Source organism: Varanus komodoensis, unplaced genomic scaffold (assembly GCF_004798865.1).
Source record: "Varanus komodoensis strain SLA01 unplaced genomic scaffold, ASM479886v1 scaffold1, whole genome shotgun sequence".
NCBI classification, from domain to species: Eukaryota; Metazoa; Chordata; class Lepidosauria; order Squamata; family Varanidae; genus Varanus; species Varanus komodoensis.
This window is the reverse complement of record NW_025335268.1, coordinates 38,360,251-38,386,303: the sequence shown is the minus strand read 5'-3', so window position 1 is coordinate 38,386,303 and position 26,053 is coordinate 38,360,251. Positions and strand designations below refer to the sequence as shown.

Here is a 26,053-nt window from a genome sequence, read left to right as displayed (position 1 = left end):
CACCCCCACAAGCTGAGTACATAGTCTCATCGTTAAATTGCGAAGAGGCCACCCTAAGTAACTGGCCAGTTCTTTAAAGATTTTTAAAAAGTTGCAGCAGTGGAGGTTTTAATGAATCCAGACTGGCAAGCGCTTTTATAAGTCTTTCTTACTGGTCCTCCCTTCTTTAATCCTATCAGTAGGATGTTATCTTTTTACAGTGTTACCTTTTTTGTAAAGAGTCAAAGGATGTAGGTAGCAAACAGCTATGCCTCCTTTGCATAATTTATATGCATCTGGCCTTTTGCATTAAATGTGCTGTCAAGGGCACTATCAACTCCCTTTTGCTTCTAGATAACCATAAAAATTCTAAAAGCAAGTGCAGCAAACAGGGATACATTCAAGGAGGAAAAACACTCAATAAGGGCTGCTTTTCTTTTGACTTTCCAGTTTAGTTGCAATGGCTTCGCTTAAGGTAGCTTCCTGATTTCTCTCCCTGCATGCTATCAATATATTCCTTAATCATCTTGAGTTATCTTTCCTTTAGCAGCATCATTTCATTTCTTGTTTAGTATTTAAATCATTAAAAAGATTGCAGTGCAACGACACCCATTGGAAATAAAGTGTGACTTCTTTTTTTGGTCATACAGCTTGCATATGTGTATTTCTGAAACATAGGTATCTACAGACAGCGCCTGTGTTTTCACAGAGTGATCCGACAGGATTCTGGTGATTCTTAACTTATTGTGAACAGGCCACATACTAGTCCACATACCTGTTCTCTCCCACTTCGCTGCTGCTAGCACAAGCAGCCACACTAACCAGAGATGGAAAAACTACTCCCAGTGACTCTCAGACCTGGCCTGTGGTCTCAGACAAGTTAGGATTTGTAAACCAAGAACAAACCCAGCTTTATAATCCTGGCTTGTAAAAGGCACAACAGGTCTGGATCCTGGACTCAGGTGTCAAGCTAGGCTTTATATTTCTGGTTAGTTGAACCATTTGCACTAGCAAGGGGTACCAAGTAGGTGTGAAGCATGTAGTTCTTTCACAGTAAACCAGGATGGCTGAACATAAGTATTAACTCAGACACTCTGGATTTTAAAGAGAACAGTTGGTTCTGATCACAAGTGCAGAACTGTCCAGTGTCAGATTGACATTGCTGTTCAGCTGCTAAGGCTTGCATTGCTGCGGAAGGTCCATTCCAAACGCCTGGAATCCTTCACCCTGCTTTTCTTCTTCCTTACTGTCACTGACTCATTGACGTCTATAAGCAAGTGTGCAGTGATAGGAGCCACATCTTGCATCCTCTGAGCACTGGGTGGATTGGAACCAAACGGCATTACACAACAGTGAGGAATGGATGGGGTCACTCAGAGAATGAATCTGTAGAAAGCTTCCTGCTGAAAACCCGAGCTAGTGCTGCAAAAGTGCATAATTGTTGCTTTCTTTTAAATTATCTCGACCAATTTGCTATTTCAGAATAGGTGCCCTTGTAACTCTATTTTCAAATCTTAATAACAGCAAATTAGATCAGCATCAGCTTTTATGAAGCTGGTAAGCTATGTTGTGCTGCACCTGTGACGGGGAGAGAAGATTTGCTGGCATAGTGCTGCAATTTGAAAATGTTTCTCTAATTTCTGTAACAGCCATAATTTAATTCTTGGCACTACAATAGATTTTTCCAACCAAGATCTTTTAAGAAGGGGGGGCAGGGAAATTAAATTAAATGGAAGTATGCCAAAATATGGAAAGGCAAATTTTGCTTGCTGTGACATCTCCAATTAGAGTAAGTTTGAGTGATGACAAGTATGTACTTAGCAGTTTTCTTTCTTTCTTTCTTTCTTTGTAAAACAACTATATTTAACATTGGAATAATTGGAAGCAACTTGTGCCTTCAAGTGTAGTATTCCACCTCCCATTTGGCACTCAGAACCAAACATGTCATGAACACAGAACAATCTGCAACTGTTTGCCTAAGACATCCACTTCAAAAAGGAAAATTCCTCCTTATTCCCAGGTGTCATTCAAAAAGTGGATTAAAGTCATAAAGGATTAGTGTAAGAGTTGTTGTTTTTAGATTATGGCCATGAACATCAAGCGCTTCTGTTGTTTCTGTGAAACGACTGTGTTTCTGTGACCACAGGACCTGGAGTCCCGAACCACAATGATCTTCTTACTGGCAGCACATAAGTTGTGGGACAGTCTTGCAAGAGAGATTTGTTTGGCCCTTTTCTTTATGGCTGTTAGACAGTCAAACCTTTTCATGTTGCCATATTTTAATGGGCTTTATGAGCTTGGTTGGTGTGTACTGTATATATGTATGTATAATGGAAGAGCTTTTTTGTATCAGGATTGTATTTTATTGTTATGAATTGTCATGGGGGCAAATATGGGAGTTTAAAGGGTATAAATGCTTCTATAAATCACTCAGTCAATCACACATGCACTTTCTGCCCTAGGGTGAAAATTGTCTGCAAGCTATATGTTGCTTATCCTGAATGTAGAAAGTGTAATTGTGCAAACTTTCTGCAAACAGTCCTGTTCCACAGAAGTTCCATCTCTGTGTATGTAACAAGCAAGAACTAGTCATAATTCTTGATACTGTTACTTCTTGGGAATATGTTGCGAAGCAGCTATTTATTCTCTCTCTTCTGTGCTCTGTCACTAATATTATTGCTATGGTTTTTATTTTAGGAGCTGAACAGTTCTACAGCAGATAAGCAGAACCTTGAAAAGGAGATCAGAAAACTCCAAGATAGACTGGCTGCTTGTCAAAGTGCTTGGGAAACATCACAGAAAGAACTGAGCCACCTAAAGGAATGCTGCAATGAGAATGAAGAGTACCTGAAAAGTAGCACAGAGGAAGCCAGGGCTGCAAAAAGTCTCCACAGGACATTTAAAGAGCAAATTGCCACTCTTCTTGGGAGTAATTCCATTTTAGTCAGTCCTTCAGAGGAAGACATAATAGAAAAAATTCGAGAAATGTGCCATGATGAGGAGAGCAAAAAAACAGTATGTGAAATCGTATTGTTGTTCAAGTTGCTTGAGGTTTTTTTCACTGCTTCTTTTCTACATGAATTAAAACCTTTCAGATGCTGGCACCCTTCTTGTGTATATGCCCTTAGTGAAAAAAAAATCCAGTTTACATGTTAATTTAAGCATGATAACACCTGTCTTACCATCTCAGAAAGTAGGAAGCATTGCATGCAATTGTAGTGCTTCATGGTAAAACTCGATTCAAGATTTTTCACAGCCATAGAGAAAGCATTTTTGGCAGTAATCGTGTTGCCTACTGAGCATTTGGATTTGGCTGTGCTCTTTTCAACATGCAGTCTAAAGCTTAGATTTTTCTTTTCTTCTGCCTCAGGCAACACACTATGGTCCTGTTTGGATGTCACAGCAGCCCTTCTGTGGGTATCACCCAGGTTGATTTTGCAAAGTACCCACAGTGAGTGCAACAGATAGTTCAGCTCCTTGTGGATACTTCACCCCTGCCCCATTTCCCCTTGTTTCTTCAGGCAGTATCTCAGGGGACTCTGGAAGGAGGAATGGATCTTCTCTTTTTGTCAGCCATTATCACAAGCTGAATTCAGCTCATCACAGCTGTCAGAAAGTACCTGTCACACAAACAGGGCACCCCCTTGCACACAGCCCCTTCCAAGGTTAGAAGCTGACTTCTAACGTAAAGGCAAAGACATTGTTGGCACTATAAGGGCAGAGCGGAGAGCGTGACGGAGCACGGTGGGTCACTCCCTCCTCCTACTCCAGAGAAGACCTCTGGAGCAGGAGGCAGGGATGTCCGACCTGCACTGCATCATTGTCTTGAGCACTGAGAAGGTTTTGCTTCTTTTCCCACTGGCTGTTGGGACTTGCCCATCGTGAGTTGCATCATTCAAGTTCAGACAACATGAGAACCCACTGTGGGTGCCAACAATCCTAGAACAGCTCAGGGATACTCAGGTGTACTCAGGGATACTTTAGGTAAAAACAACCCACTGTGGGTGACCCATGCTGTGATTGCATGACATGACAATTCAGCTACAATAACAAGCCATGGTGCATTGTTGTGGCTTCTGAACCAAGACTATAAATCCTCTATTTTTCTACTGATTAGAACTCAAGTGCTGCAGTGCAGGCTGAAGATGAATCTGTACCATGTATCCTTCACTTTAGCTACATTACACAGATATTAATTGAATTCATCCCTGGATGAGTATAGTGAATGGGACAGAGAAAAGGAGCAGTCCTTACTCAGGATTAACCATTGAACAAATTTACTTTGAATAAGCATACATACAGTTGCACTGTTTAGTTGAGGCCAAGTGGTACAGAGTGTTAAGGGTTAGAAAAGCTCCATCTCATATTGTCCTGGGAAGGCTGCACAGAAGTTGGAGCAATAGTCATGGTCACACCTGTCAGGAGTTGAGCTAATGTGTTTCACAACAGCTAATACCTTGTGGGAGAGTAATACCCTTTTTCTTCTTTACTTTTCCAGCACTTGGAAAAGGGGTGAGGAGCAGGGTGGTCATTTAATTTAAACAAGTTCATGTTCAAAGGATATGCCTGCAGCAATTGTAGTGTTGGATGCTTCTATCTTTGCCAGATCATGTGCATCCCTGGGTTTCTGACTTGCACATTTGCTTTTCACAGTTACCAAGCAAAGATTGTTCATGGACACTTTTAAAATTGCTCAGCTTTCCCCATAACAATCTTAGTCAGTTTAAGTACTTTCAGGTTATCTAAATGTGCTGTAAAAGATGTTGATCATTTGCTAAATATCTTTTTAATTTAAAAAACAGAACAATAAATTCCCAAACTGAGCAATTCAAGTTTGTGGCTAGGAGACTTGGTAAAACTAGTGCTTTTCAGGACATATTTGGGAAAATACCTGATGGATTGTTGATGGATTTCATAGCTTGAATGGATCAAGTTGGAGGAAAGCTCCAGCAGGTTTCCTTTCAGTTCTTCAAAGCCAGCAGAAATTTCACAGTCACAGGTTGGAGCTGGAGCACATCACTCTGTAATGAGACACTCTGTCTGCTCCATGGCTTGACTAGCTGCACATGAGATGGAGGTGATGGCTCTTCTCTGTGCCATTATCGCTTCTTAATGTTTTACTTGGATGCAAGAAACTTTTAGGTGGCATCCCCGTGGCAAGAATAAAGTGTGCTTTAGCTATAACGGAAGGAAGTGTTAAGATCTCATTACCAGCTGCTGTACATCTTTGTTGTTGTTTTTCTAGTTGTACAAGGAAAGGAAAGCCATGTCATTTGAACTGGGGTATATTGGGCAGAAATAGCACAGTACGATGTAGACCAAACTGCCAGATGCATACTTGGCCCTACAGAAATTGTAGTTCACAGTGAAACCAAAGATGGAAAAGTGCCAAGTGTCTGTGCTGAAGAAAAGTTAGCCTTTGGGAAGCAGAACAGGCTTGAAAAGTTGAATGCTCTGTTTATGCTGCTCCAGGATGAAGTCCGTCAATAAGGAAGTGTGCACTTCAGCCTCTGGAGAGTACCTGGTTGAAAGATAATGCCAGAAATAGACTTGAGAATATTCTAAATGTCTTATTCCCAGGAAGGTGCTATCTGTTCTTTGCTTTTAGTTTGATGCACTTCTACTTGATAGATCTGACCTATTGATTCCCCAAAAGTTTAAAATCAAATCTGATACGAAATGCTTGTACAAACCACTCAGTTCAAAAGCAACCCTCCGTCTCCATTGCTCCACACCAGAATGTTGCTATTAGATCGTGCTGGATAACAACTCTAGCAATCCTGCTTGAAGGTATCCTCCCCAAGGGCTGGAGAGCTCCAGCTAAAGCAGGGGTCTCAAACTCAACTTACCTGGGGGCCACTGGAAGTAGAGTCTGGGTGAGGCTGGGCCGCATCAAGTATTCCACCACTGCGGTGGTGGTGGGCCACTCATCCCGCGTCGCTCCCGGAGGCTGGCCCGGGCGCTGCCGGTGCTTTGAAGGCCGCAGGACCCCTCCCCCGTGGCCCACCCATCCCGGCGCGCAGCTTAGAGGGAACAGTGTGCCCAGGATAACGACTCACGCAGGTGCGTGTGAGAAAAACGTGCGGGCTGCACTATCACTAAACGTTGATATCAAGTGGGGGCCACAAAATATTGTCTCATGGGCCGCAATTGGCCCGCGGGCCACAAGTTTGAGACCCCTGAGCTAAAGGAAGGCTGCAATTAGGAGCACTGGAATTCATGTGGATCTGTCTTTTTGCAATAGGTTAGCATAATATAATAAAATAATCACCACAGCTAGTCTTTCCTACATCCTAGGCACTCTCCAGGTTATTTGCTCTCCATTCCACTTAATCAGCCTCACCTTATCATTGGCTATATTTCTCTCCCACACCTCACCAATGCTATTCAGTAATTGAATATAATTTTCTGCATTAGGTTGCACTCACACATTTAGCAAGAAGTTACAAGAGTGTCACTCTGCCCTGAGCTGTGGGTCCTACTAAGCCTTCCAGGAAGCCATCTGGTTCTTTATCTATTACCTTGAAAACACGATCCATGAGTCTAAATTACAAAGTTACAGCATTCATTTTAAGCAATGTTGTAGTTACATTTTCCTTGAATTACATTATAAGAGCTTTAAAGTTCACATTGTGCTCTTGTCAGTATTGTGGTAGATGCCTTCATTGCCCTCTAGTCCTTCTGCAGGCCTTGAATGAAACCCTTTGAGTTGTATAAGATGGAGAATTGTCGGTTTTTTTCTACCCTTCCAAGAGGGCTTAGTTTGTGCCTGATTGTTTGGTTGGTGTATTTAGCTGTAGCTCCAATGTTTGCTTGTCTTTGTTTCTGTTTATGAATTTCTTAAACCATTCCCCTGTGCGCCTCTTGTCTTGGGTAACATAATCTATTTATATTTGAAATGCTGTAATTTCTAAACGCTGAACGTGTCAGTGCAAAAGTGAATGTTGCATGCATAAATGCTTGCAAAATCTGGCCAGCTTGCAAACATGAGGACTACATCTGCTAGTCAGGAAGATGATTTAATAGAATTCTCAAGGTGGAAGTAAATACCTCAGCCCATTACACAGAAGTTCAGTTAAACTGAAGCAAATGAATACAATGAGTAGAATTTGATAATGTTAATTTTATCCATTAGAAGAGTCTTGTAAAAGTTGTGAAAGTTAACAAGCACAGTTAAGACAGATGTCATTGTTTATATGGCTTTGCATAATGAGATTTAATCTCCTATTCACTTTGGCTACACTTGAACTAGGTTTTTTAAAAATTTCATTGCCCTAACATTTGTGGTCTAAAAACGTATCAACTTTAAAGTAAAAAAAAAAAAGAAAGTATGCCATATTGTCTATGGGTCATTTGAAATGCCAAGCTTATGTTTGCCTCATCTGTCAGCTGCTTTCACATTCTGATCTTTAATAGGACACACTCTTGTTTCTGGGTATTTGGCCAGAATATTGTTTTATTGGCTTCTTATACCATGACTGTACAGGGAAAAAAGGAGGTATTTTATCTGTCTCCATCTGCCTGGAATGGAATATCCGCTCTGAGCCACTCCTTTGTCAGCTTTCTGGCTGTCTCCATTCTTAAACCTTCTTCTGTGTCTGCCTGCCACCCTGTACCATGGCGTCACACTTGTGGCTCTGTCCACCTGTCACTTTTTTCCCATCTTGCCTTTTGATCCCAAGAAGGATTCCTGCTCTTGAAACAACCTTTCAGTCTATGTAGGCAGATCTTTCTAAGTGGCAGACATGCTGAATCAACACATTTGGCTTTCCAAGCTCAGACAGGCCCAGAGCTGTGGCAAGGCAAGCAATGCAGCCACCACAGGGACCAACTACAGGGGGGTGTTGTTGCCATCTCTCAAGCAAAAGAATATGGCATATCCTCTTCCAGTTGCATAAGTTCTTTAAGGCGCCATAAGGTTCTTTCTCCCTCACCCCTCTGACACATCTGGCAAAGCATCTAGTTCATGGGTGGGCAACACAGAGTTTTTGGGCTGTTTGGTCATCCTCAGGGGGGTGTATGCCCCCCCCTCCAAATTGCTTTTGTGGGATTGTCACCAATTCACTGGCAGTTAAAAAGCATTTTCACTATAAAACAAAGTGCATGGGGGGCATATGCCTTCTTTTGATGAAAATGTATGTATCCCCAAGGGCTTCTGGGAGCATAGTTATGCATTAAAATGAGGTGTGTACTCCCAGTACACCTGGTAATGAAGCAAAATTACAGCTTTTATGCCATCCATGGTGGGTTCTGAACCCCTCCGGATTAAAAAAAAAAAAGCTTTGCATTCATACAGAGTTCAAATACATTTTTTTTGCGGGGGATGAGCCTCTGAAGTTGCCTATTCCTGATACAGGGCAAATGCAAAGGAGGACAGGACACAGTTCCTGTACCTTTCATAGTTATGTAGAAAATGACATTTCAGCAAGCATGTGTTGCATGACAAGCTACACTTGCTGAAATCTCTTTTATGCACCTCTATTAATGATTTAGGCTGCCTTCTGTTGTATCTGCCCATCCTCAGCACAGTCTTCAGATGCAAGAATGCTGAATTTCACAGTCTCCTTTACTGGTAAGCTACTATATAATTCAGCATAATCAGTGGGTCTGCCAGAAGTAGGAAGACAGAATGCATTAACAGTTAACAAAACTGTCATCCACATGCTTAAGTTACTTCCCTTCTCTCTCATCCCCTAACCTTAGTTCTTAAGCTCCTAGGTATTGCATCAAGAGTATTTGATTTTTCTACAAAACCAAAACTGGCAAGACTGGCTAGGAAATGCAGGGAGATAGAGGATTTTGCTTTCCTGTCTGAACTTGCATAGGATTGGACCCTTAGTTGTGACGTAGAAGAATCTTGGCTAGCCTACAAATTACAGTCGCATTTTACAGGTGCACCAAAACAACCTGCCTGTGTAGGTTCCATGACCTTTAAAGCATTTTGGGCCATGGATCAGCTGCATTATGTGGAGAGTTTCTGAATCAACATTGCACCTTATTGGTGGTGCTGTCGAAACTCTGCACATGGTCAGTATGACCTCAGTAATGAACTGTCCTAAAAGTTATAATGGCTACAGACACGCAGAGGCAAACCTTGTAACATGATTAAGTTACATGGTCCAGTCATGAGCCGAGTTCAAATTCGAATTCATACACATAATTTTTTAATTTTTCAGCTTTAGCTGCCTCATTGTAAAGCAGATATAATAACTTATGTCACAGATGTGTTGACATCAGGTGCAAGCATGGTGTAAGATTAGCAAAATGCTTTGTACACCAGAAAAATGCTTCAGAAATAGAATACTTAAGATGATTCAGAGTGCACTTTAAAAATATACACACATGGTTAATGGTTTTGTAAACTTTAATTAAGGTTAGGTTCTTATTGTGAGAGCAATTGCGGTCTACTTATTACAGAGATCTGGACTGGAACTTGGGAGATCTGGGTTCCAAATTTCACTTGCATGAAGCTTTCTGGATGAGTTTGGGTCCATCATGAACCCTCAGCCAAATCTGTCTCACAGGTTTGTTGTCAGGATAAAATGGAGAGGAGAACGATCATATAAGCTGCCTTGGGTTTCTTATAGGTAGGAAAAGTGGGTTATAAATGTAATGTAATTTTTAAAAACTTGCACATATAATATGATATAAAAGTATCTGCTATATAAGACTGAAATTAAATGAGAGTTACAGGACAATTCTAGGCACACCTGGAAGAAAATTCATGGAGACTTACTTTGATTATGCATGCTTTATTATGCATTATAACTGAATTATAAATTCCAGTTAATGTGTTTAGGATTGGATGTCAGGCTTATCCATTTGATTACGCAATCAGGGTAGTGCACATTCATGTTTACATTAGGTTTCAGATTTTTGAAACATGTAACAAAGTGTCATCAAAACTGAGTTACAGCATATGTATATGTCTAATATTCATATGTATAATCTGTGAAATTGAAATGAAAGCACCTCATATACATACATGCACCAGAGCAAGTGCACACACGAGGTCACAATGATAGGGAACTGTGGAAAGAACTAACACTGTACAACCCTTCTAGATTCAGTTAAGTTTTCATGGAGCTTAATATTTAGTTTCATATAACTGGGATATTGGGAACAATCAATTTTAGGTCCGATTGGCAAATTTGGTTAAAATAGTCCAGCAACTCTGGAATGATAATACCATATTCTTTAATGGTATTTTAATAAAATGTGCAATGCCTTTTATGAAATTATTGGGGCTGTTGAGGTAGGGTATAGTTTTATTGATATTTGATTATTGTGTTTTTATTTATAGTTTTATTGTTGTAACCCACTCAGGGAGCCAAGTGCCTAATGGGGCAGGCTAGAAATCAAATAATACATAAATAAAAATGTTCAGCCATTTTCATGGATTGAAATATCTGTACTGGACAGGTTGGATCCATATTATATATTAACATACAATGCCTGCATGTAGTTCACCATTGGAGTCATTCTGATTTCTTCTGATTAAGTTTTCTTTGGTTTTCTGTTTGTTGAACAGTTATTCCACTGCTTCAGGTAGTTTGACAATGTGCCAGCGATTAGTCTAAGGCTTCTGAATTGAGTTTGGTATCCCACCCCCTGCAGGTTGTATCCCAGCTTGAAGCCCGAATAGCCAAACTAGCAGAGATGCAGGAAACTCAGAATAAACTGCACCAAGAAACTTTGCAAAAGACAAGAAAAGCGGAAAGCAAATCTGAGACACTTCACAATCAATTGATGCGTCTGGAAGGAGAGCTGGTGTCTGGGGACGTGATACGAGATTCTTTGAAGCTTGAGAAACAAAATGTAATTCCTTCTATTTTTAGGACAGCCACAACAAGCTAGAGAGACAACTGAGTTTTATGTAGGGATGAACGAATATGTCAATTTCTGTTTCTCATTTTTCCAGTCTTAAATTTCATTATCTCATTTCTACATCAGTTTGATATTTTTAAAAATTGCATGAATATTAATACATGTTTGTGTTCCCGTATCTTCCAATATACATGGCACTAAGTAATTTTGTCTACTATATTTTGGAAGCTATTTTGCCTAAGGAATGTTGATGCTGTTTTTTCTAATATATGCATTTTGCATGTATTTTCCTGCAGAGCATGGGCAGCCTCTGTGGGTTGTTCCACCTCCACCATCAGTGAAACACACTGCTCAGGGCCACTCATAGCATCTCAGTATCCGCAATATACACGACAGTTTTTAAGGATTTGCAGTGATTCTTCTAATTCTTAGATGACTGGTTATCCAAGTACTGGGGAATTGTCCGGGTGATAATGGAATGGATGAAAGCTGATAAGCTGATGCTCAGTCCTGGCAAGATTGAGGAAGTGGGTTGTGTCATGTTTGGCTTAACTGATGTTCTATTCATTTCAATGGGTTGACTCTGCCTGCAGCTAACACTGAATGCAACACACTGTTAGCAGAGGGATTGTCTTCCTTGCATTCAACCTATTCTGGAGAAAGTTACAGTCCCTGCAATTACCAGGTTCATAGTTTGTGGGTGCTCATTGATCCTTGCTGGCACCTAGAGGCACAAATGGCCTCCGTGACTCAATGCAACATTTATCATGTTAGGCTGGTGCATTTGCTACAGCCCTGGTTGAACAGAGACAGCCTTGCTTCAGCCAGTCATGCACAGGTTTCCTCCTGGTTTAGTTTACTGCAATGTATTGCATCTTGGTCTGCCTTTGAAAATAGCCCAGAAACTTCAGTCAGTTCAGAATATGTCCATAAGATTGTTAATGTTTTGGGAGCTATGAACACGTCTCATCATCACTGCTGGCTGCCACTGGATATTCAGATCCAGTTGAAAATGTTGTTTTTGACCTTGAAGTCTGAAAGATTGCCCCTCTCTCTGTATGGATGAACCTGGGCCATGAGACCATCTTTAGAGGTGGTTTTCTGGGTGCTCTCTCCAAGTGAAGTGTAATGGTTGGCTATGAACTGGCATCTTCAGCAGTGGCACTACAGTTGGGTAATTCTCTCCCAAGAGAGACTTGTCTGGCACCTCTTTTGTGTCAAGTGTTCATCCTTCAGGAGTGAAAAATAACTCTCTTTCCAACAGTAAGGGCTCTCAGTATCCACTTTTGCTAGCTTAATCCTCGCATCAAAGAAATATTATTTAAAAGTGCATGCACATCAGCTGTAATGAAGATTTACAAGAACAAATTTAACATAGGCAATGACTTGCAACTCTAAAAGCCACCAAAGGGCATGACAACATCATATGCCTCTGTGAGGCCAGGATCTGGCAGAACTAGCTTCTTCTTAGTAAGCCTTTACAGTATGTATATATATGCAAAAATTTTTTAATTGGTCTCAAATTGGTACATTGGTACATGTGGAAGACTTCCATTGATTAGACTGTATAGAACATTCCAACTCCTTTTTACATAATCCCTGCATTCTGAACATCTACTTTATTACATTCCAAAATGCATTTATAAACAGCTATTGTAAGCTTATGAGTCTGTAAAGAACTATTTAATTTCTCCAACAGTGTCAGGAAGTGCCAGCAAACGCTCTAGCCGAATATATGGACCATTAGAGCAGCAGTTCCCAGCCGAGGGTCCCTGCACCCCTTGGGTGGTATGAGATGGCATTTCAGGGGGTGTGACAAAGAGGAAGGCCAATTTTTTTGCAAAAATTATCCCAATAATACAATTTATTTCATTCATGTATTTATTAAAAGCTTTTTTAACCCATCCATTACAAATGTCTTGGGACAGTTTAAATAATAATTATTTATTATTATTTGTTTGCATTTGGATTCAGTTCTCTTTTGTCAATCAAGGCAAAATCTAGGAATTGCCTGAATCCACAAGCAGATTTGCAGATCACAATGAGCAAGAAAGTTACATGTTTTGACAAAATTGTGAATGCGAAGCAGGAACAAAGAAGTCCTTGAATTTTATGTTCACAACTGGGATTGATGTTATTGTTGACATTTTTCCTAATTGCTCAGTTTATATTTGAATTAAATGCACTCAGTTAAAAGCATTTTTTTAGTTCAGTTTGTTTCACCTGTTGTACAGTGCATGGTTCAATTTGTGGTTCAGAAATTAGAAATGTGAGTTCTTCATCTTCAAATGATACTACTTTTGTAGGTACTGTGAACATAAACATTTTCTAGGGATGTAGAGCATAGAAAATGTCAGTAACCGCTGTACTAGATGGTAAGTTAGCTAATCAGATGGCAGCTAATCTGAAAATGGCAAAAACTTGCCATCTGATCTAAAATATAAATAACTCTATCAGCCCAGATATTCATGCAATACCTCTCTATTTTCAAGAGTAACTTCTCCTGTTCAGTTAATTGAGCATAAGAATAGGGATCAGAAGAGACATTGCATGCCAAGTGTTTCTAGGTGCTAAAGGAGCCATTCCTCTTAATAAAGCTAGATCCTAATGCCATCCAATCAGAAAAAGGTGCAAGATACATTGACTCCAAAAGAGTAGGGGGGGTATTCAAAGAAAATGTTATTCATTCATTCTACCCCTTGTTTGTGCAGGGAAGACAATGTCCAGAGTCACCCTGCTTTTGGAGTTTTCACTTAACTGTCATGGCTGTCGCCTGTTGATAGACCTTTCTGACAAGAGATGGTTTAATCAGTATTTTTGTGACTAACTTAAATCCAGTTGGGTTGGATCCAGATTAAGGCTGCAATCCTATTACAGGAAGGACTGACATGTATAGGATTGCAACATACATTAGCTAAACTTTGGTCTCACAAAAATCAATGGAACTGGTTATGACTTAAGTCCCAGTGATTTTAGTTGAGATTGCGTTCAACTCAATCTGGATCCAGCCCATGGATTTCATTGAATGTACTCATAAGTATGACAAAATCTGGATTCAGCCCAAGAAGTTAAGGGTGCGTTGTGTAAGAATGCTTCTGTTTGTTCACCCTGAACTTTCTGTTCATCCGTTTCATTGTGAGACTCTGAAGTCTGCTGTTAGGAAGCAGAATGACTTTTCTAGACATACTATTTCTCAAACACATTCATAATTTTATGAACTTTGATCATGTCCTTAGTCATCATTAACGATATATAAAACAGGCAAAAAGAAAGTCACAGAGTCTTAAGCCTTGGTTTCAGATTTCTTCTTAGAAATGTAAACTAGCTGAAAATAAACTTTGCCGTTTAAAGAATGCTACCTGTGATAGTATAAATCTAGATTAAAAGGTCCCTTTTGGATTAATTACTTATGCTAGACTATGTATACCAAGGAAGGTTAAAACCAAAGACAGAGGAAGTTGGTATATTCCTCCTTTTTTCAGTAAGGAAAAAAGAGTGGATGTAAATCCTGCCAAAGTAGTTATGACAGTATAAGAGTGATGCTAATTGGAATATGTTTTGTTCTATCTTTCCATTTCTTTCTTCCTTTCTCTCTGAAGTATCTTCAGTTTCTGGATCAGCTTTCTGAAAAGTTGAATCTGGACTGTGTGGCAGCTGATATTGGATTTGATATGAGGTTGGAGGCTATATTGGCTCGTGTGGAGCAATTGATCAAACTAGAAGGAGACACATTGAGAGAAAATAAAATCATGGCACATAATCTGCAAAGAAAGGTAAGAAAAGTGAAACAGGCTTCAAAAATTTTATCAGCTTAAACAGAACACAGTTCAGTCCCTAATTTTTAGACTAGCATATGGGAGTAACAGACTAGAATCAGAAAACCAGAATCCAAATCACATTCAGCCAAGAAACTTGATGGTCAACCTTTCCTAGTCACTCAGCCTAACCTACCTCAGAGGGTTATTATGAGGATAAAAAGGCAGAATGAGAACTCTGTGTGCTTCCCTGAGTTCCTGAGCGCAGAGATGCACAACTTGCCCCTTCTAGATGTTTTGGCCTGGAACTTCTGTCAGCCCTAGCCAGCACCGCCAGTGGTGAGAGATGAGCAGGCTTGTAGATTGAACAATGTTGAGACCCACAGCTTGACCTTTTCTGCTTTAGAGGAAAACCAGGCTACAGATCCATTAAGAAAGGGGGAGAAAGCCACTATATTTAATGAGAGTGAAACATGATGGACATTTATTCATTTTCTTTTTTTGGGAATATAGCTTAAAACTCAAAAAGAACAACTTGACAATAAAGTGCTGCAGATGAAACTTTTGCGTCAGAAGATAGTTCAGCTGGAAGAAGAGAAGCAAGTGCGTACAGCTCTGGCTGTGGAAAGGGATGAGGCCAACCTTACTCTCCGAAAGTTACAAAAGAAGGTGGACAGATTACAGAATGAACTTGCTTTGGCGAGAGAAGCCAATACGGACCTGAAAGTTAAACTAGCTGATGCCAATGAATTGAAGGTAGGTAACCAGATTTTTGATGTTTGGAAGGGGTACAAGTACAAGTGGTTGGTTTTACATTTAAATAGCTCCTGAGCGGAAAGTCTGGAATGAATAAATAAATATTTGCCATTGCATTCAGTCAGAATGAATGCCCCATGAATGAATGCCCCATGAGTCCACAAAGAAAACTATTCAACAAAATGTAGAAAATTTGTTCTGCAAAAACAGGGATTTCAGAAGATCATGTTTTAAACAACTCAAAAACATGCACTTAAAACTCCTCTAGGGGTGGAAATGTCTTCTTAGATGTGTAAGGTCAAAGGACGTTTCTAAAAATAATGCATTGGTACCGGGCTCTAATATATGCCAATATGTAATGTGGAGCTAGCTCCTCCATAAGGTGGATAAGTAGTGTGCACTATTCAGTCACCTTCACACACACACACTTTATAAAAATAGAAATAATGTTCCTGCTTGATCTTAGCCAAAAGGACAAGAAGGTTTTAATGTTGACAGAGGTGGGGCCATGCTTCATTCTCCCTTCCCTTCCCTTCCCTTCCCTTCCCTTCCCTTCCCTTCCCTTCCCTTCCCTTCCCTTCCCTTCCCTTCCCTTCCCTTCCCTTCCAATTTCCTCTTTCCTCTTTCCTCTTTCCTCTTTCCTCTTTCCTCTTTCCTCTTTCTCCTCTTTTGCTACTGTCCATTCAGTCTTCAAAAATGTGCTAAATGAGTTCATCTCAAAAATTATCTCTAGAAGAGACTGTTTTGACATCTTAAGTGCTGTTCTTGTTCAGCTTGGTGGAAACTGTATTTCAGCACCGGAGCATCTGTCTCTGGCCACATGATGACTGTCTTCACGTACTGGAAACAATTAAGAACATGGCATCTGAAAAATTAACAAACTGATGGTGGCATATGCCTTCAGAGAGTAAACTCCATTCCATCATTTGCATGAAGTTTTATCCCCGACAAATGGAGATAACCACAGGACCACTGAAGAAGTACAGGGCCAAAATAAAGGAGATACCAGGAAGCAGATCTCCTGACATGGATAGTTTGATATTTAAAAGTAGTTGTGAAGAGTCTTATTTTAATTTGAACATTCAAGTTGGAGGGCAATTTTTTAAAACCTTTCCTTCACAGCATTTTCCAGGCAGAATTTCCCATCCCTCCAAGCAGCCTTTGGTTCATATTGGGGGGAATACACTGTGTTTCTTTCAGCAAAACAAATAGCCACTTGGGGAAACAAGTTAGATTAAAAAAAACAGTATGGGGGTAGTTTAACTGATCTTCCTCACCATCATAATTCCAATCAAAATCAGAGTCCCTTCTGTGTATATCTAAGTAAGAATATTAACTTCAAGAGATCTGATCAGGAAACTGTTAAGTCTTATGTAGTTTGGCCCCTGATATCTCTTGTATGTCCTGGCCTTTTGGCTCTCCTGTTGTACATTCCCACTGAGGCAATACCCTTTGCAATTTGCCTACAGATCAGAACACTGGAGCAGGACAAAACTATAGAAGAGCTAAGCAAGTCCCAAGAGAAACTGGAAAAGATGAAGACAAAGGCTGAGAAGCAGCTGAGCTCTGCCAAGTCAGAGTTGCAACTTAAGGAGCGTGAAGCAAAGGAAGACAAAGAAAAGGCCAGAAACATGCTGGAATCTGTTTCCAGTGAACTAGCAACATTTAAATCTGCTCTGGATGAAGTAATGAAAAAAGAGAGACAGGTATGTGCCAGTATCTTCTTTATCATCATCACATCACATTTATATCCCACCTTTCTTCCTCTTGTGAGGAGCCCAAGGTGGCTTACATAGTGCAATTTAATCTTCATAACAACAACCCAGTGAAGTTACTTAAGCTGAGAAAGTGCGTGGCCCAAAGTTTCATGGGTGGGTTTCATGGTCAAGAGGGGACTAGATCCTGAATCTCCCAGGTCTCAAGTTCATCACAGGAGCCTCCACACTGGTCAGACTCTCCAGTCTGGCAGATAAATGGCACCTGGTACTGGCTTTCCATTACAACTAATTCATTTAATTTGTATGCCACCCAACTCACAAATCATAAAACCTAACAGTGCATTCATCTTGATCCAGCTTAGTTTCTTCCATTTCTCCTTAAGTCCACCTCATTTGGTTATTCAGGGTAACCAATACTCCAGGTAAGAGGACAATACTCCGGGTAAGCAACTCTCCTTTGAGCTATAGAGTCTAGGGGACAGTTACAAAAAAAAAAAAAAAAAGGACTTATTCCCCAGTGTATGAGCTCTTTGCTGCCCAGTAGCCAAAGAGCTCCCAGAGTAGTCCAGAGAATAAAGCTTAAAACCATAACATATGAAAATGTAACGCAGAAATCTAAATAATGATAAAATACCTAATGATAATAATAGTTATGGAATAAAGCCAAAGTAAACCAATGGTAGTGCTAAGATCTGAAACAGTTAAAAAAACTGAAGTACTAGAATGCTTGAGAGAATTAAAAGACTTCATCTGAAGCCAAAAAAGAACACAATGTACATAGGCACCGGGTGAGCCTCTTTGAGGAGATCATTCCACAGCTGGGGTACCATAACCAAAAAGACATTTCCTTTTCCTAGCCATCTAATCTGATGATCTGAAGGTCTAGGAGGCAGATGTATACATGAGATAATTCTTCATGTGAGATGGTCATTACACCTTCTTAGCTGAACTGGTTCCTGGGGTTTATACTGAATTATCTAAACAGAAAACTTTTGAGATATCTGCTCTTCATTGTGATCTTCATTGTGAATCTAAATACTGGGCTTGTAAGAAGCACTTCATTTGATAATAGCATATATCTTGGTTATCATTTTTCAAAGCCTGTCATTATTTTGAAAACAGGAGTAATGCAATCTGTTACAGCAAATGTCACTTATTTTAATAAAGGGTACATTGCATTTGTAAGCATTTGGAAAATAGCCTTTAGAGTACAATGAACCACGAACAAAGGTCTGAATATATTTTGACATTAATTTAAGTCATGCAGTGAGGTGTATAATGTTCAGTGTGTGACTGCAATATAAATTACAAAGACCTTTTGATCCTGTTTCCCCCTCCCCACCTCTCTGTTTTGACTAGAATTCATTGTATGTTCAAGTTTTACAGGTTTGGCACCAGGCACTCACTTTTAGTGCTCGCACACCCTCCCTCTGGAAATGATTTCTACACATGCTATACCTATGCCATGTGAAGAAGAACTTTCTTTTGTCTGTAGTGAATCTACCACCAGTCAGCTTCACAAGATACCGCAAGTTACTATCATGGGATGTGGAGAAAAATTCCTCCCTCTCCACTTTCTCCACACCATTCATAATTTTGTGCAGCATTATCTTGTCTCCCTTTATTTGCCTTTTTTCTAGGCCAAAGAATTCTAAATGTAATGTTCTTTCATAGGGGAGTTGCTCGTACCCCTTGATCAGTTTAGCTGTCCCTTTGATGCACTTTTCCCAATTCTACAATACTTCTTTAGATGTGTTTTTCTCCCAGTGTACATCACTATACACTTGCTTCCCTTGACCTGCATTTGCCATTTTGATGCCTATTCTCCCAGTTTGGAGAGATCTTTTTCAGCCTCTTCATAATCCCTTTTGTTTTAAGCATCCAAAATAACTTGTTTTCATCAGCAGTTTTAACCACTTGCCTGCTTACTCTGAAGTCCAGACCATTTAGGAACAAGTTGAAAACCATTTGTCCCAATACTGGTCCCTGTGGGTCCCTCCCTGCTGTTTCCATCCATTCTTTCATTGGGGTAATTTACTACTTATTCCTACTCTCTCCTTTCTGTTCCTTACCCAGTTACTGATCCTTAATAGGATCTCTCTATTTATTTCAGAACTGCTATGTTTGATCAGAAGCCTTTTGGAGGTCCAAGTAAACAATATTACTACTACTACTACTACTACTACTACTACTACTACTACTACTACTATTATTATTATTATTATTATTATTATTATTATTATTATTATTATAACATTTCTATGCCGCCCCGAGGTTTCGGCAAGGGGCGGCATACAACATGATAAAATACATTGAAATACAATAGCACATAATAAATTACCATTAAATACAAAAATACAAAAATACATTGATTTACAAATATAAGATTAAAATTATCAGTATAAATTAAGTAAATAAAAATATAGGAGGAGAAAGAGAAGGAAGAAGAAGTTATCTGTAGGGTTGCCTCTGTTCACATGTTTGCTGATGTTCTCAAAGAATTCTGATAGGTTAATAAGACAGGACTTTGTGGAAGCTGTATTGATGCTTTTTCAGCAGGGCTTCTCCTTCCCTATGGTTATTATTTTTATCTTCAATAATGCTGTCAGCCACTTTACCTAGCACAAATGTTAAACTAATCAGCCTGCAATTTTCTGGATCCCCCTGGATCCCTTTTTAAAAGTTGGTGTTACACTGGCCCTTCTCTAGTTCTCTGGTACAGAAGCTCATCCTAGGAATATGTTAGTTCTTTTTGTGAGAAGTTCAGCAATATATGTGTTCTTTAAGAACTGTAGCATGACTACCATCTGAGCTTGGTGATGTATTAGCTTGCATTGTGTAAATAAAGTTGAAAACTTCATCTTTTTCAGCAGTATTTTTGCCTCAGTCCTTCAGATTTCTTTCCTGAAAACAACAGTTCACTCAGAGATATCTGTCCTATATCTGTTGGAGTTAAGACAGGAATTCATTCAGCTTTTCCATGATTTAATTGTCTTTTTTAAACACTTCTATAACTTGGTCATCATCCCAACTGTCCATGATACGTTCCTCTATATTTTCCTCTTCCTCTTCCTCTTTTATTGCATTTCTTATTGTCCACTAGGATCTTCTTTGTGCAAATGTATGCTTCCTTTTAGTTCCCTAATTTGGACAAGACTTCCATTTTCTGAAGGAAGCCTTCTTTTCTCTAATGGATTTGCATGGTCTTTTCTTCCCCCTTGTAGCTCACCCCATCTGCTCCAGTCATGCAGAGCAGAATTTTTAGGGTGCATAAAGAGTTTGGGGGGGAGGGGAATTCAACTGGATTTCATCAGTAATACTTTGCTACTAGGAACAGAGAAGGACTACCACACACACACAGGTGAAGGCATCAGTTTGCAGCTCCACGTGCTGTGCAGAATGTGGTTCCAAGAGGGTTTTGGATATCTATTTGATGCTGAGACACAAATTATGATATAGCCTCCACCATTGTTTTACCATTGTGAGACTTCAAAACAATAACTGAAGCACTGTTTCATGATATAGCTTGCTGTAAATGCTTAATTATAGAATTCAGTTTTAGGTCTTCACTGGCCTTTTATTCAAAATGGTAAGGACTGTTTTAACAAGGTTGCCAACGTACAGTTCTCTGATGTCAAGTGTTTCCCCTCCCTGCCGCCAGTGCTAGAATACCTGCTCTCCTTGGGACAGAGAGGGGTGGGGACTTGAGTATCAACATCCCATGCCACACTAGTGCCCTTTCCCTCAAAGCCAGCAAGGTATTGTGTTCCTGGAGCGAACTTTGAGATAACATGAATGCAAGCATATGATGGATTTTTATTGTCTGGACAGGCCCTTTATGTTTTGTATTTATTTTATACATCGTCACATTTATATCCTGCCCTCTTTCCTTTTGCAGGAACCTAAGGCAGGTCACTTGATCTGCTGCCCCTTTATCTTCAGAACAACCCTGAGGTAGGCTGAGAGGCAGTGACTAGCCCAGGCTACCCAGTGAGCTTGCTGGTTGAATGGGGGCAAGAGCCCTGGGTATCCTGAGTCCCAGCCCCGCACTCTAGCCACTACATCACACGGGCTCCTTGTTCATGGGAACGAATGACATGACAAAAGTGTTCCAGCTGGCTAAGAATATAATATGACTTGTCATCTTGGCATTCATTAACGGGCTTAATGCAAAACAGCCACAAAGAGAAAACTGTTCCAAGTGCTCCAGTCCTTTTGAAATGTTTAATGTAGAACTGAGTAAAGCAGTCTTGTGAAAGGTTCATAGGGATGCATTGGAGTTATTGCGTAATTTTCAAGCTGGCCCTTGCCACCTGTGCTAATGTAGATCCGACCCAAACCCCTGCATGACTATTTTCTGTTATCACAGTTGGCAGCAAACAGAGAAGAAGGTCCACAGCTCTTGTTTATTTTTGTTAGAGCCACATTTTGGAGCATTGTGCTTTTCCAAGCATGCTGCATTTTGTTAGCCTTCATCGGGACATTTTTCTATGTTTCTTTCTAAAATTTGTTTCCTGCACCTTCAGAGGCAACTGACATTTGTTGGGTGGCTTACAGAAAGGATAAAATGTTAGAATAGCCACCCATATGCGCAGTAATCCAAACCATTAGCAAAAAAGCAGCAGTGTGTCGTGGAAGTTAAATGCTGCAATCTGTATGAAACTCAGAATACCTAACAGCCTTAAAAAGGCTGGGAAATGAAACACTTAAAAAGATATTTTCCTAGCACTGAAATAGCACTGAGGTAGAAACTACGTGGTATTCCTGTGGAATGTGTTTATCACCTGTCACCACACCTTAGATGGAAGGGGTACCCAGTGAAGAACATTAAATGAAGTCAGATTGTCTCTGTGTGTGTGTTTTCATGCTTTCTTTGAGTCACACATGCAGTTTATGCCCCTTCAAAAAGCAGACATTTAGAACATTTGAGAGCGAAACAGTGTTAAAGGGGAGTTCCACAAGCCTCCTCTGTGCATGCCCCTGGTGTGTCTACCATTTGCCACTCAGGTCCGCTTTGTCTGCTGCAGCAACCAGCACCAATCTTTCATTGCCTCTGTGATGATTTAAAATGTTACAAGACCGTGTTCCTTTAAATGCTGGTAGGTTTCAGAAGAGCAGGGGAGGGAGTATAAGAGGAGGAGGTATGAGTGAGATGATTGGTTGGTGACTGAAAATGTGTGGGAGGAGCTTGGAAGTGCAAGAGGAGGGAGTGAAAAATAGATCGTTTGAGTCAGTTTGTGTTGTGGTCATTCAGCAGTTGACAGAGTTGTGGTCCATCAGCAAATCTAGACACCGAAGAGGCAGCCTCCTCATTGGAATCCTACATAGTGCTGTGAAAAGCATTTAAGATTCTAAAGGAGGACATCAAATATTCAGAGGGCTTATTAGACAACAAGCTCAAATGCAGGAATTAAGAGTGAGAAATGCCGAATGCTAAATGTGAAAGGAAAAGAGAAGCCAGCCCCAGTGATCATTCACCATTTTCCAACACATCCCACCATGGAGAGCCCGTCAAGACAACTGCCACCAGTATCAAGAGTATCAGTCCTTGTACCAGCATCTTCAGACAATGTTTCAGATCTACAAATTGAAACTTACCCTTTGGTACCAAATAGGTCAAATGTCCAAGTTCCAAAATAAATGCACTGCTTAATTCCTGAATTCCATAAACTCCATAATCATGGAAGCTTCCCAGTCCAAGAAAAAATAAAAGCCAAACTCAGTTCCTGTAGATTCAGAGGGGAGAACATTAGACTTGACGGGATGTCACCCTGCCATTCCATGTGGTGAAATACTTGACTACCTACCACATTTCTATGTGGAAAATCAGTAGTTCATTTTGAACTCTCTCCCGCAAGATGGCCAAAACAAAGTGATGATATTCCAAATTGAAGCCTACAGGTTCAATTTGGAAAGCACCTCATTTGTGGGCTCAGCTTTCAAACTCCTTGTCTGTTCCTGACGATTACTACAAATGCATCTCTTTTCCTGGAAAACCTATTGTGACTTGTGAATGATCAGGAACTTGTGGCCTCAGCAGAAGAGCACCTTTTACATCAGTCAGCTTGAGCTTCTTGCTCTTGTAAAAGCCCCAAGGGCACTCAAATCTTATGTCACAGGGTGAGCTGTCCAAATTGCAAAACTTAATACAGCCACCCCACTGCAGGTATAGAGATGTTCAATTAGAGTTTCTGATGCTTTCCTGAAAGGTATCCTGCTTCTGCAGTTGTGTAGTGCAGTGGCCTGGGCTCAGCCTTCTATCTTCATCAGACATCACTGTCTTCTTGTTAGAGCTTGTGTCTTTGGCAAAGCAGTTCATTCTTTGGCTCTGGAATGACTTCTCTCCCTTCTAGTATTGCTTTTCAGTCACATATATGCATGAGTCACAGGGCCCTACAAAGGCACATTACTACTTGTAACTTTGGTTCCTTGAGTGGTCATCTGTGAACTCATACAACCTGCCTTCTTTTGCACTTTGATGCCTCTCCTCCTTTTATTCCTCTGCTGCAGAGGAGGTGGGCAGAGGACTCCTGTCTAGACTGTTTAGCTCTAGAATGTTTTGCATGACTCTACTGCACAGGTGTATAACCCACATGTGCAAGTCCATAGATGTCCGCGTGAAGAACCATAGTTCAGGGGGTGGGGACTGTCTCTGGCATGTTACAGTCTGCTCAGATAGAGTAATCTGATTCTGAGGAGGAGGTGGAAGAGCAAGAGTGGGGAGGATGACTTGGAAACTTCAAACCCAGTACAGTTTCTCAGGCAGGGTATGAGAACCAGCCTGGCTGGGAAATGGAGGCAGACATTTCAGAGCTGTAGGGGAAAGCAGTAGAAATGAAATTCCTTCACCCAGTAAGGAGCCAGTTAAGTTTCAAGGAAAGAACTGTGCTTCTAAGGTTTTGTTGTTAGTCTGCTTAAAAGGGGGAAAGTAGAAGCAACCTGCTCATACATGCAGATACAGGTAAGCAACATGTCTGTTCTGTAAAATGTGTGATACACAATTTATTGTATGTTTTCCCTTTGTTCTCACAGCTGGCAGACTTCAGGGAAGTTGTTTCTCAAATGCTGGGTCTCAATACTGCTGCTGTTGCCCTTCCTGACTATGAGATAATTACCCGTCTAGAGAGGCTGATCCATTCTCATCAGCATCACTTTGTCCCCTGCATCTGCTTCAAAGACATGCCAGTGAGGCAAGATGGACCTTTGCAACTTCTTCACTGAACCCGTTCTCTGAAGACAGTAAAATTCCTTTCCTGCTCGCCCTCTTCTCTTTGCCAATGTAAATGTTCCAGAATGACACAGCACAGGAGTTCAGGGAGTGTATCCAATATTAGTCTAACTTAAGTCCCATTCATTTCAGTGGGTCTACTCTGAATAGGAATAACATTGGATACAAGCCAAAATATACAGAGCCAACAGTGAGAAAGCTTTTTAAAAGTGTCTCTACTACTTCTCATAGGAAGAAGCATATTTTTTTCTGAATAAAATTTGCTTGTAACTGAAGAGCTTATATACTTCACTCCAAAAATTAGCAGAACATTATCACTATTATTATGTGATTGCACACATCCATGATTTAATTGTGAAATCAAGTGCCGATTTGCTACGCATTGTTGAGACTTGGGAGGGTGAACTGAGTGGGGCTGACCTGACTTGGCTTGGCTCTGCCCACCTGTGCACTCAGTGTAGCACCAGCCTCAGCTTGGAGGCCAGGCCAGGGAGCTGCTGTGGAGAAATTCCACCTCTTTTACCAGGCAGCCACCCCACGTTGGGCCAGGCCTTGAGGATTGCACCTGGTGCTGCACCACAGAGGCAGCTTGGGGATGCTGCCAGGACGCTGCCCACCCTGCTGCCCAGCAGCCTCCTGAACTGAGCTGGCAGAGGTGATCTCAAGTATGGTTGGAGGAACCCAGGGGACTCAGTGACGGGCTTGATGGGGGCCAAGAAAGCAAAGCTGAATCCCAGCAAGACCCTGTGGGCGAGTGCCTCCAGAGCTTGGGAGGCAGAGTCATTGCCTGCTCTGTGTGGGGTTACACTCCATTCAGTATGGGCTGGCTCTCTCAGTTCCATCATTGTTGCTGGAGTCCCAGTGACCATGGCTGCCTCCAGTGCCTTTACCAGCTTCACCTGGTTCACCAGCTATGGCCACAGTGACAAAGGTGCTAGTAGCCTCACGACTGGAGTACTGCAATGCATTCTATGCAGAGCTGCCCTTAAGGTTAGTCAGGAAGCTGGAGCTAGTGCAGGATGCAGCAGCTTGGCTATTGTCAGGAGTTGCACTTTTCAGCACGCAACTCCTTCACTGAAAGACTGGTACTGCCTGCTTATTTAAGGTTTTGGTACTAGTCTATAAATCTTGAAGCAAATGCTGCTTGAGAAAGTCCTTCTTCCTTAGCATCCGCCTGGTCACTGAAATCCATGGCTGGCTTGCTCCCAGTGGTTCCACATCAAACCATTACCTGACTGGCATTCCATCCAGAGTAGTGCCTTCACTTTGCAGGGAACTCCCAGCCCCTGGGGTCAGGCAGGCATCAGCTCTGTGCAATTTATCTTGCCTTCTGGGAACATCTTTATTTCAGAAGACCTTCCTTGGTTTTTATTAATATTCTGTTTATACACAGTGCTTTATTTTTGTCCTTTTATGTGTCTGTTCTCTCTTAAATTGTATCTCCTTGATGGATTTTTTAGCAGATAAGTTGGTTTAAAATGTTAATAATAAATAAATAATTACAAATGGAAGCTCTGCTCACAGAAACTGCTTGTGCCTAATTCTGAGCACTTCCTCCATCAATCTGCTTTTCCATGAGTATTCTCAGCTTCTCAGAAGACACTGTGGATGGAGTGGGAAGGGTAAGAAAGTCTCCTTCAGACACTTCTATTTAAGATCCAAGTCAATGCACTTCCTTTGCAAATGTAAGATAATTCAGCATTTTCTTAATATTAATCACTTCAGGCATCACAGATTACATTCTTTGAACTACAGCAATAACTACAAATACTTCTGGAGATTTTTGTATA

General features: G+C 40.8%; 1 protein-coding gene across 1 annotated transcript in view; it reads left to right on the top strand.

Moving 5' to 3' along the window:
- The window catches only part of CCDC170 (coiled-coil domain containing 170), a 54,688-nt gene extending 30,167 nt beyond the window's left edge, over positions 1-24,521 (top strand). Inside the window, exons 6-11 of the mRNA XM_044422697.1 lie at positions 2,677-2,994; positions 10,597-10,797; positions 14,406-14,579; positions 15,075-15,317; positions 16,787-17,023; positions 24,068-24,521. Of these exons, the coding sequence (XP_044278632.1) occupies positions 2,677-2,994; positions 10,597-10,797; positions 14,406-14,579; positions 15,075-15,317; positions 16,787-17,023; positions 24,068-24,256 (1,362 nt within the window). The 3' untranslated portion in view covers positions 24,257-24,521. The remainder of the gene's footprint in view (positions 1-2,676; positions 2,995-10,596; positions 10,798-14,405; positions 14,580-15,074; positions 15,318-16,786; positions 17,024-24,067) is intronic.
- Positions 24,522-26,053: the final 1,532 nt, after the last annotated feature.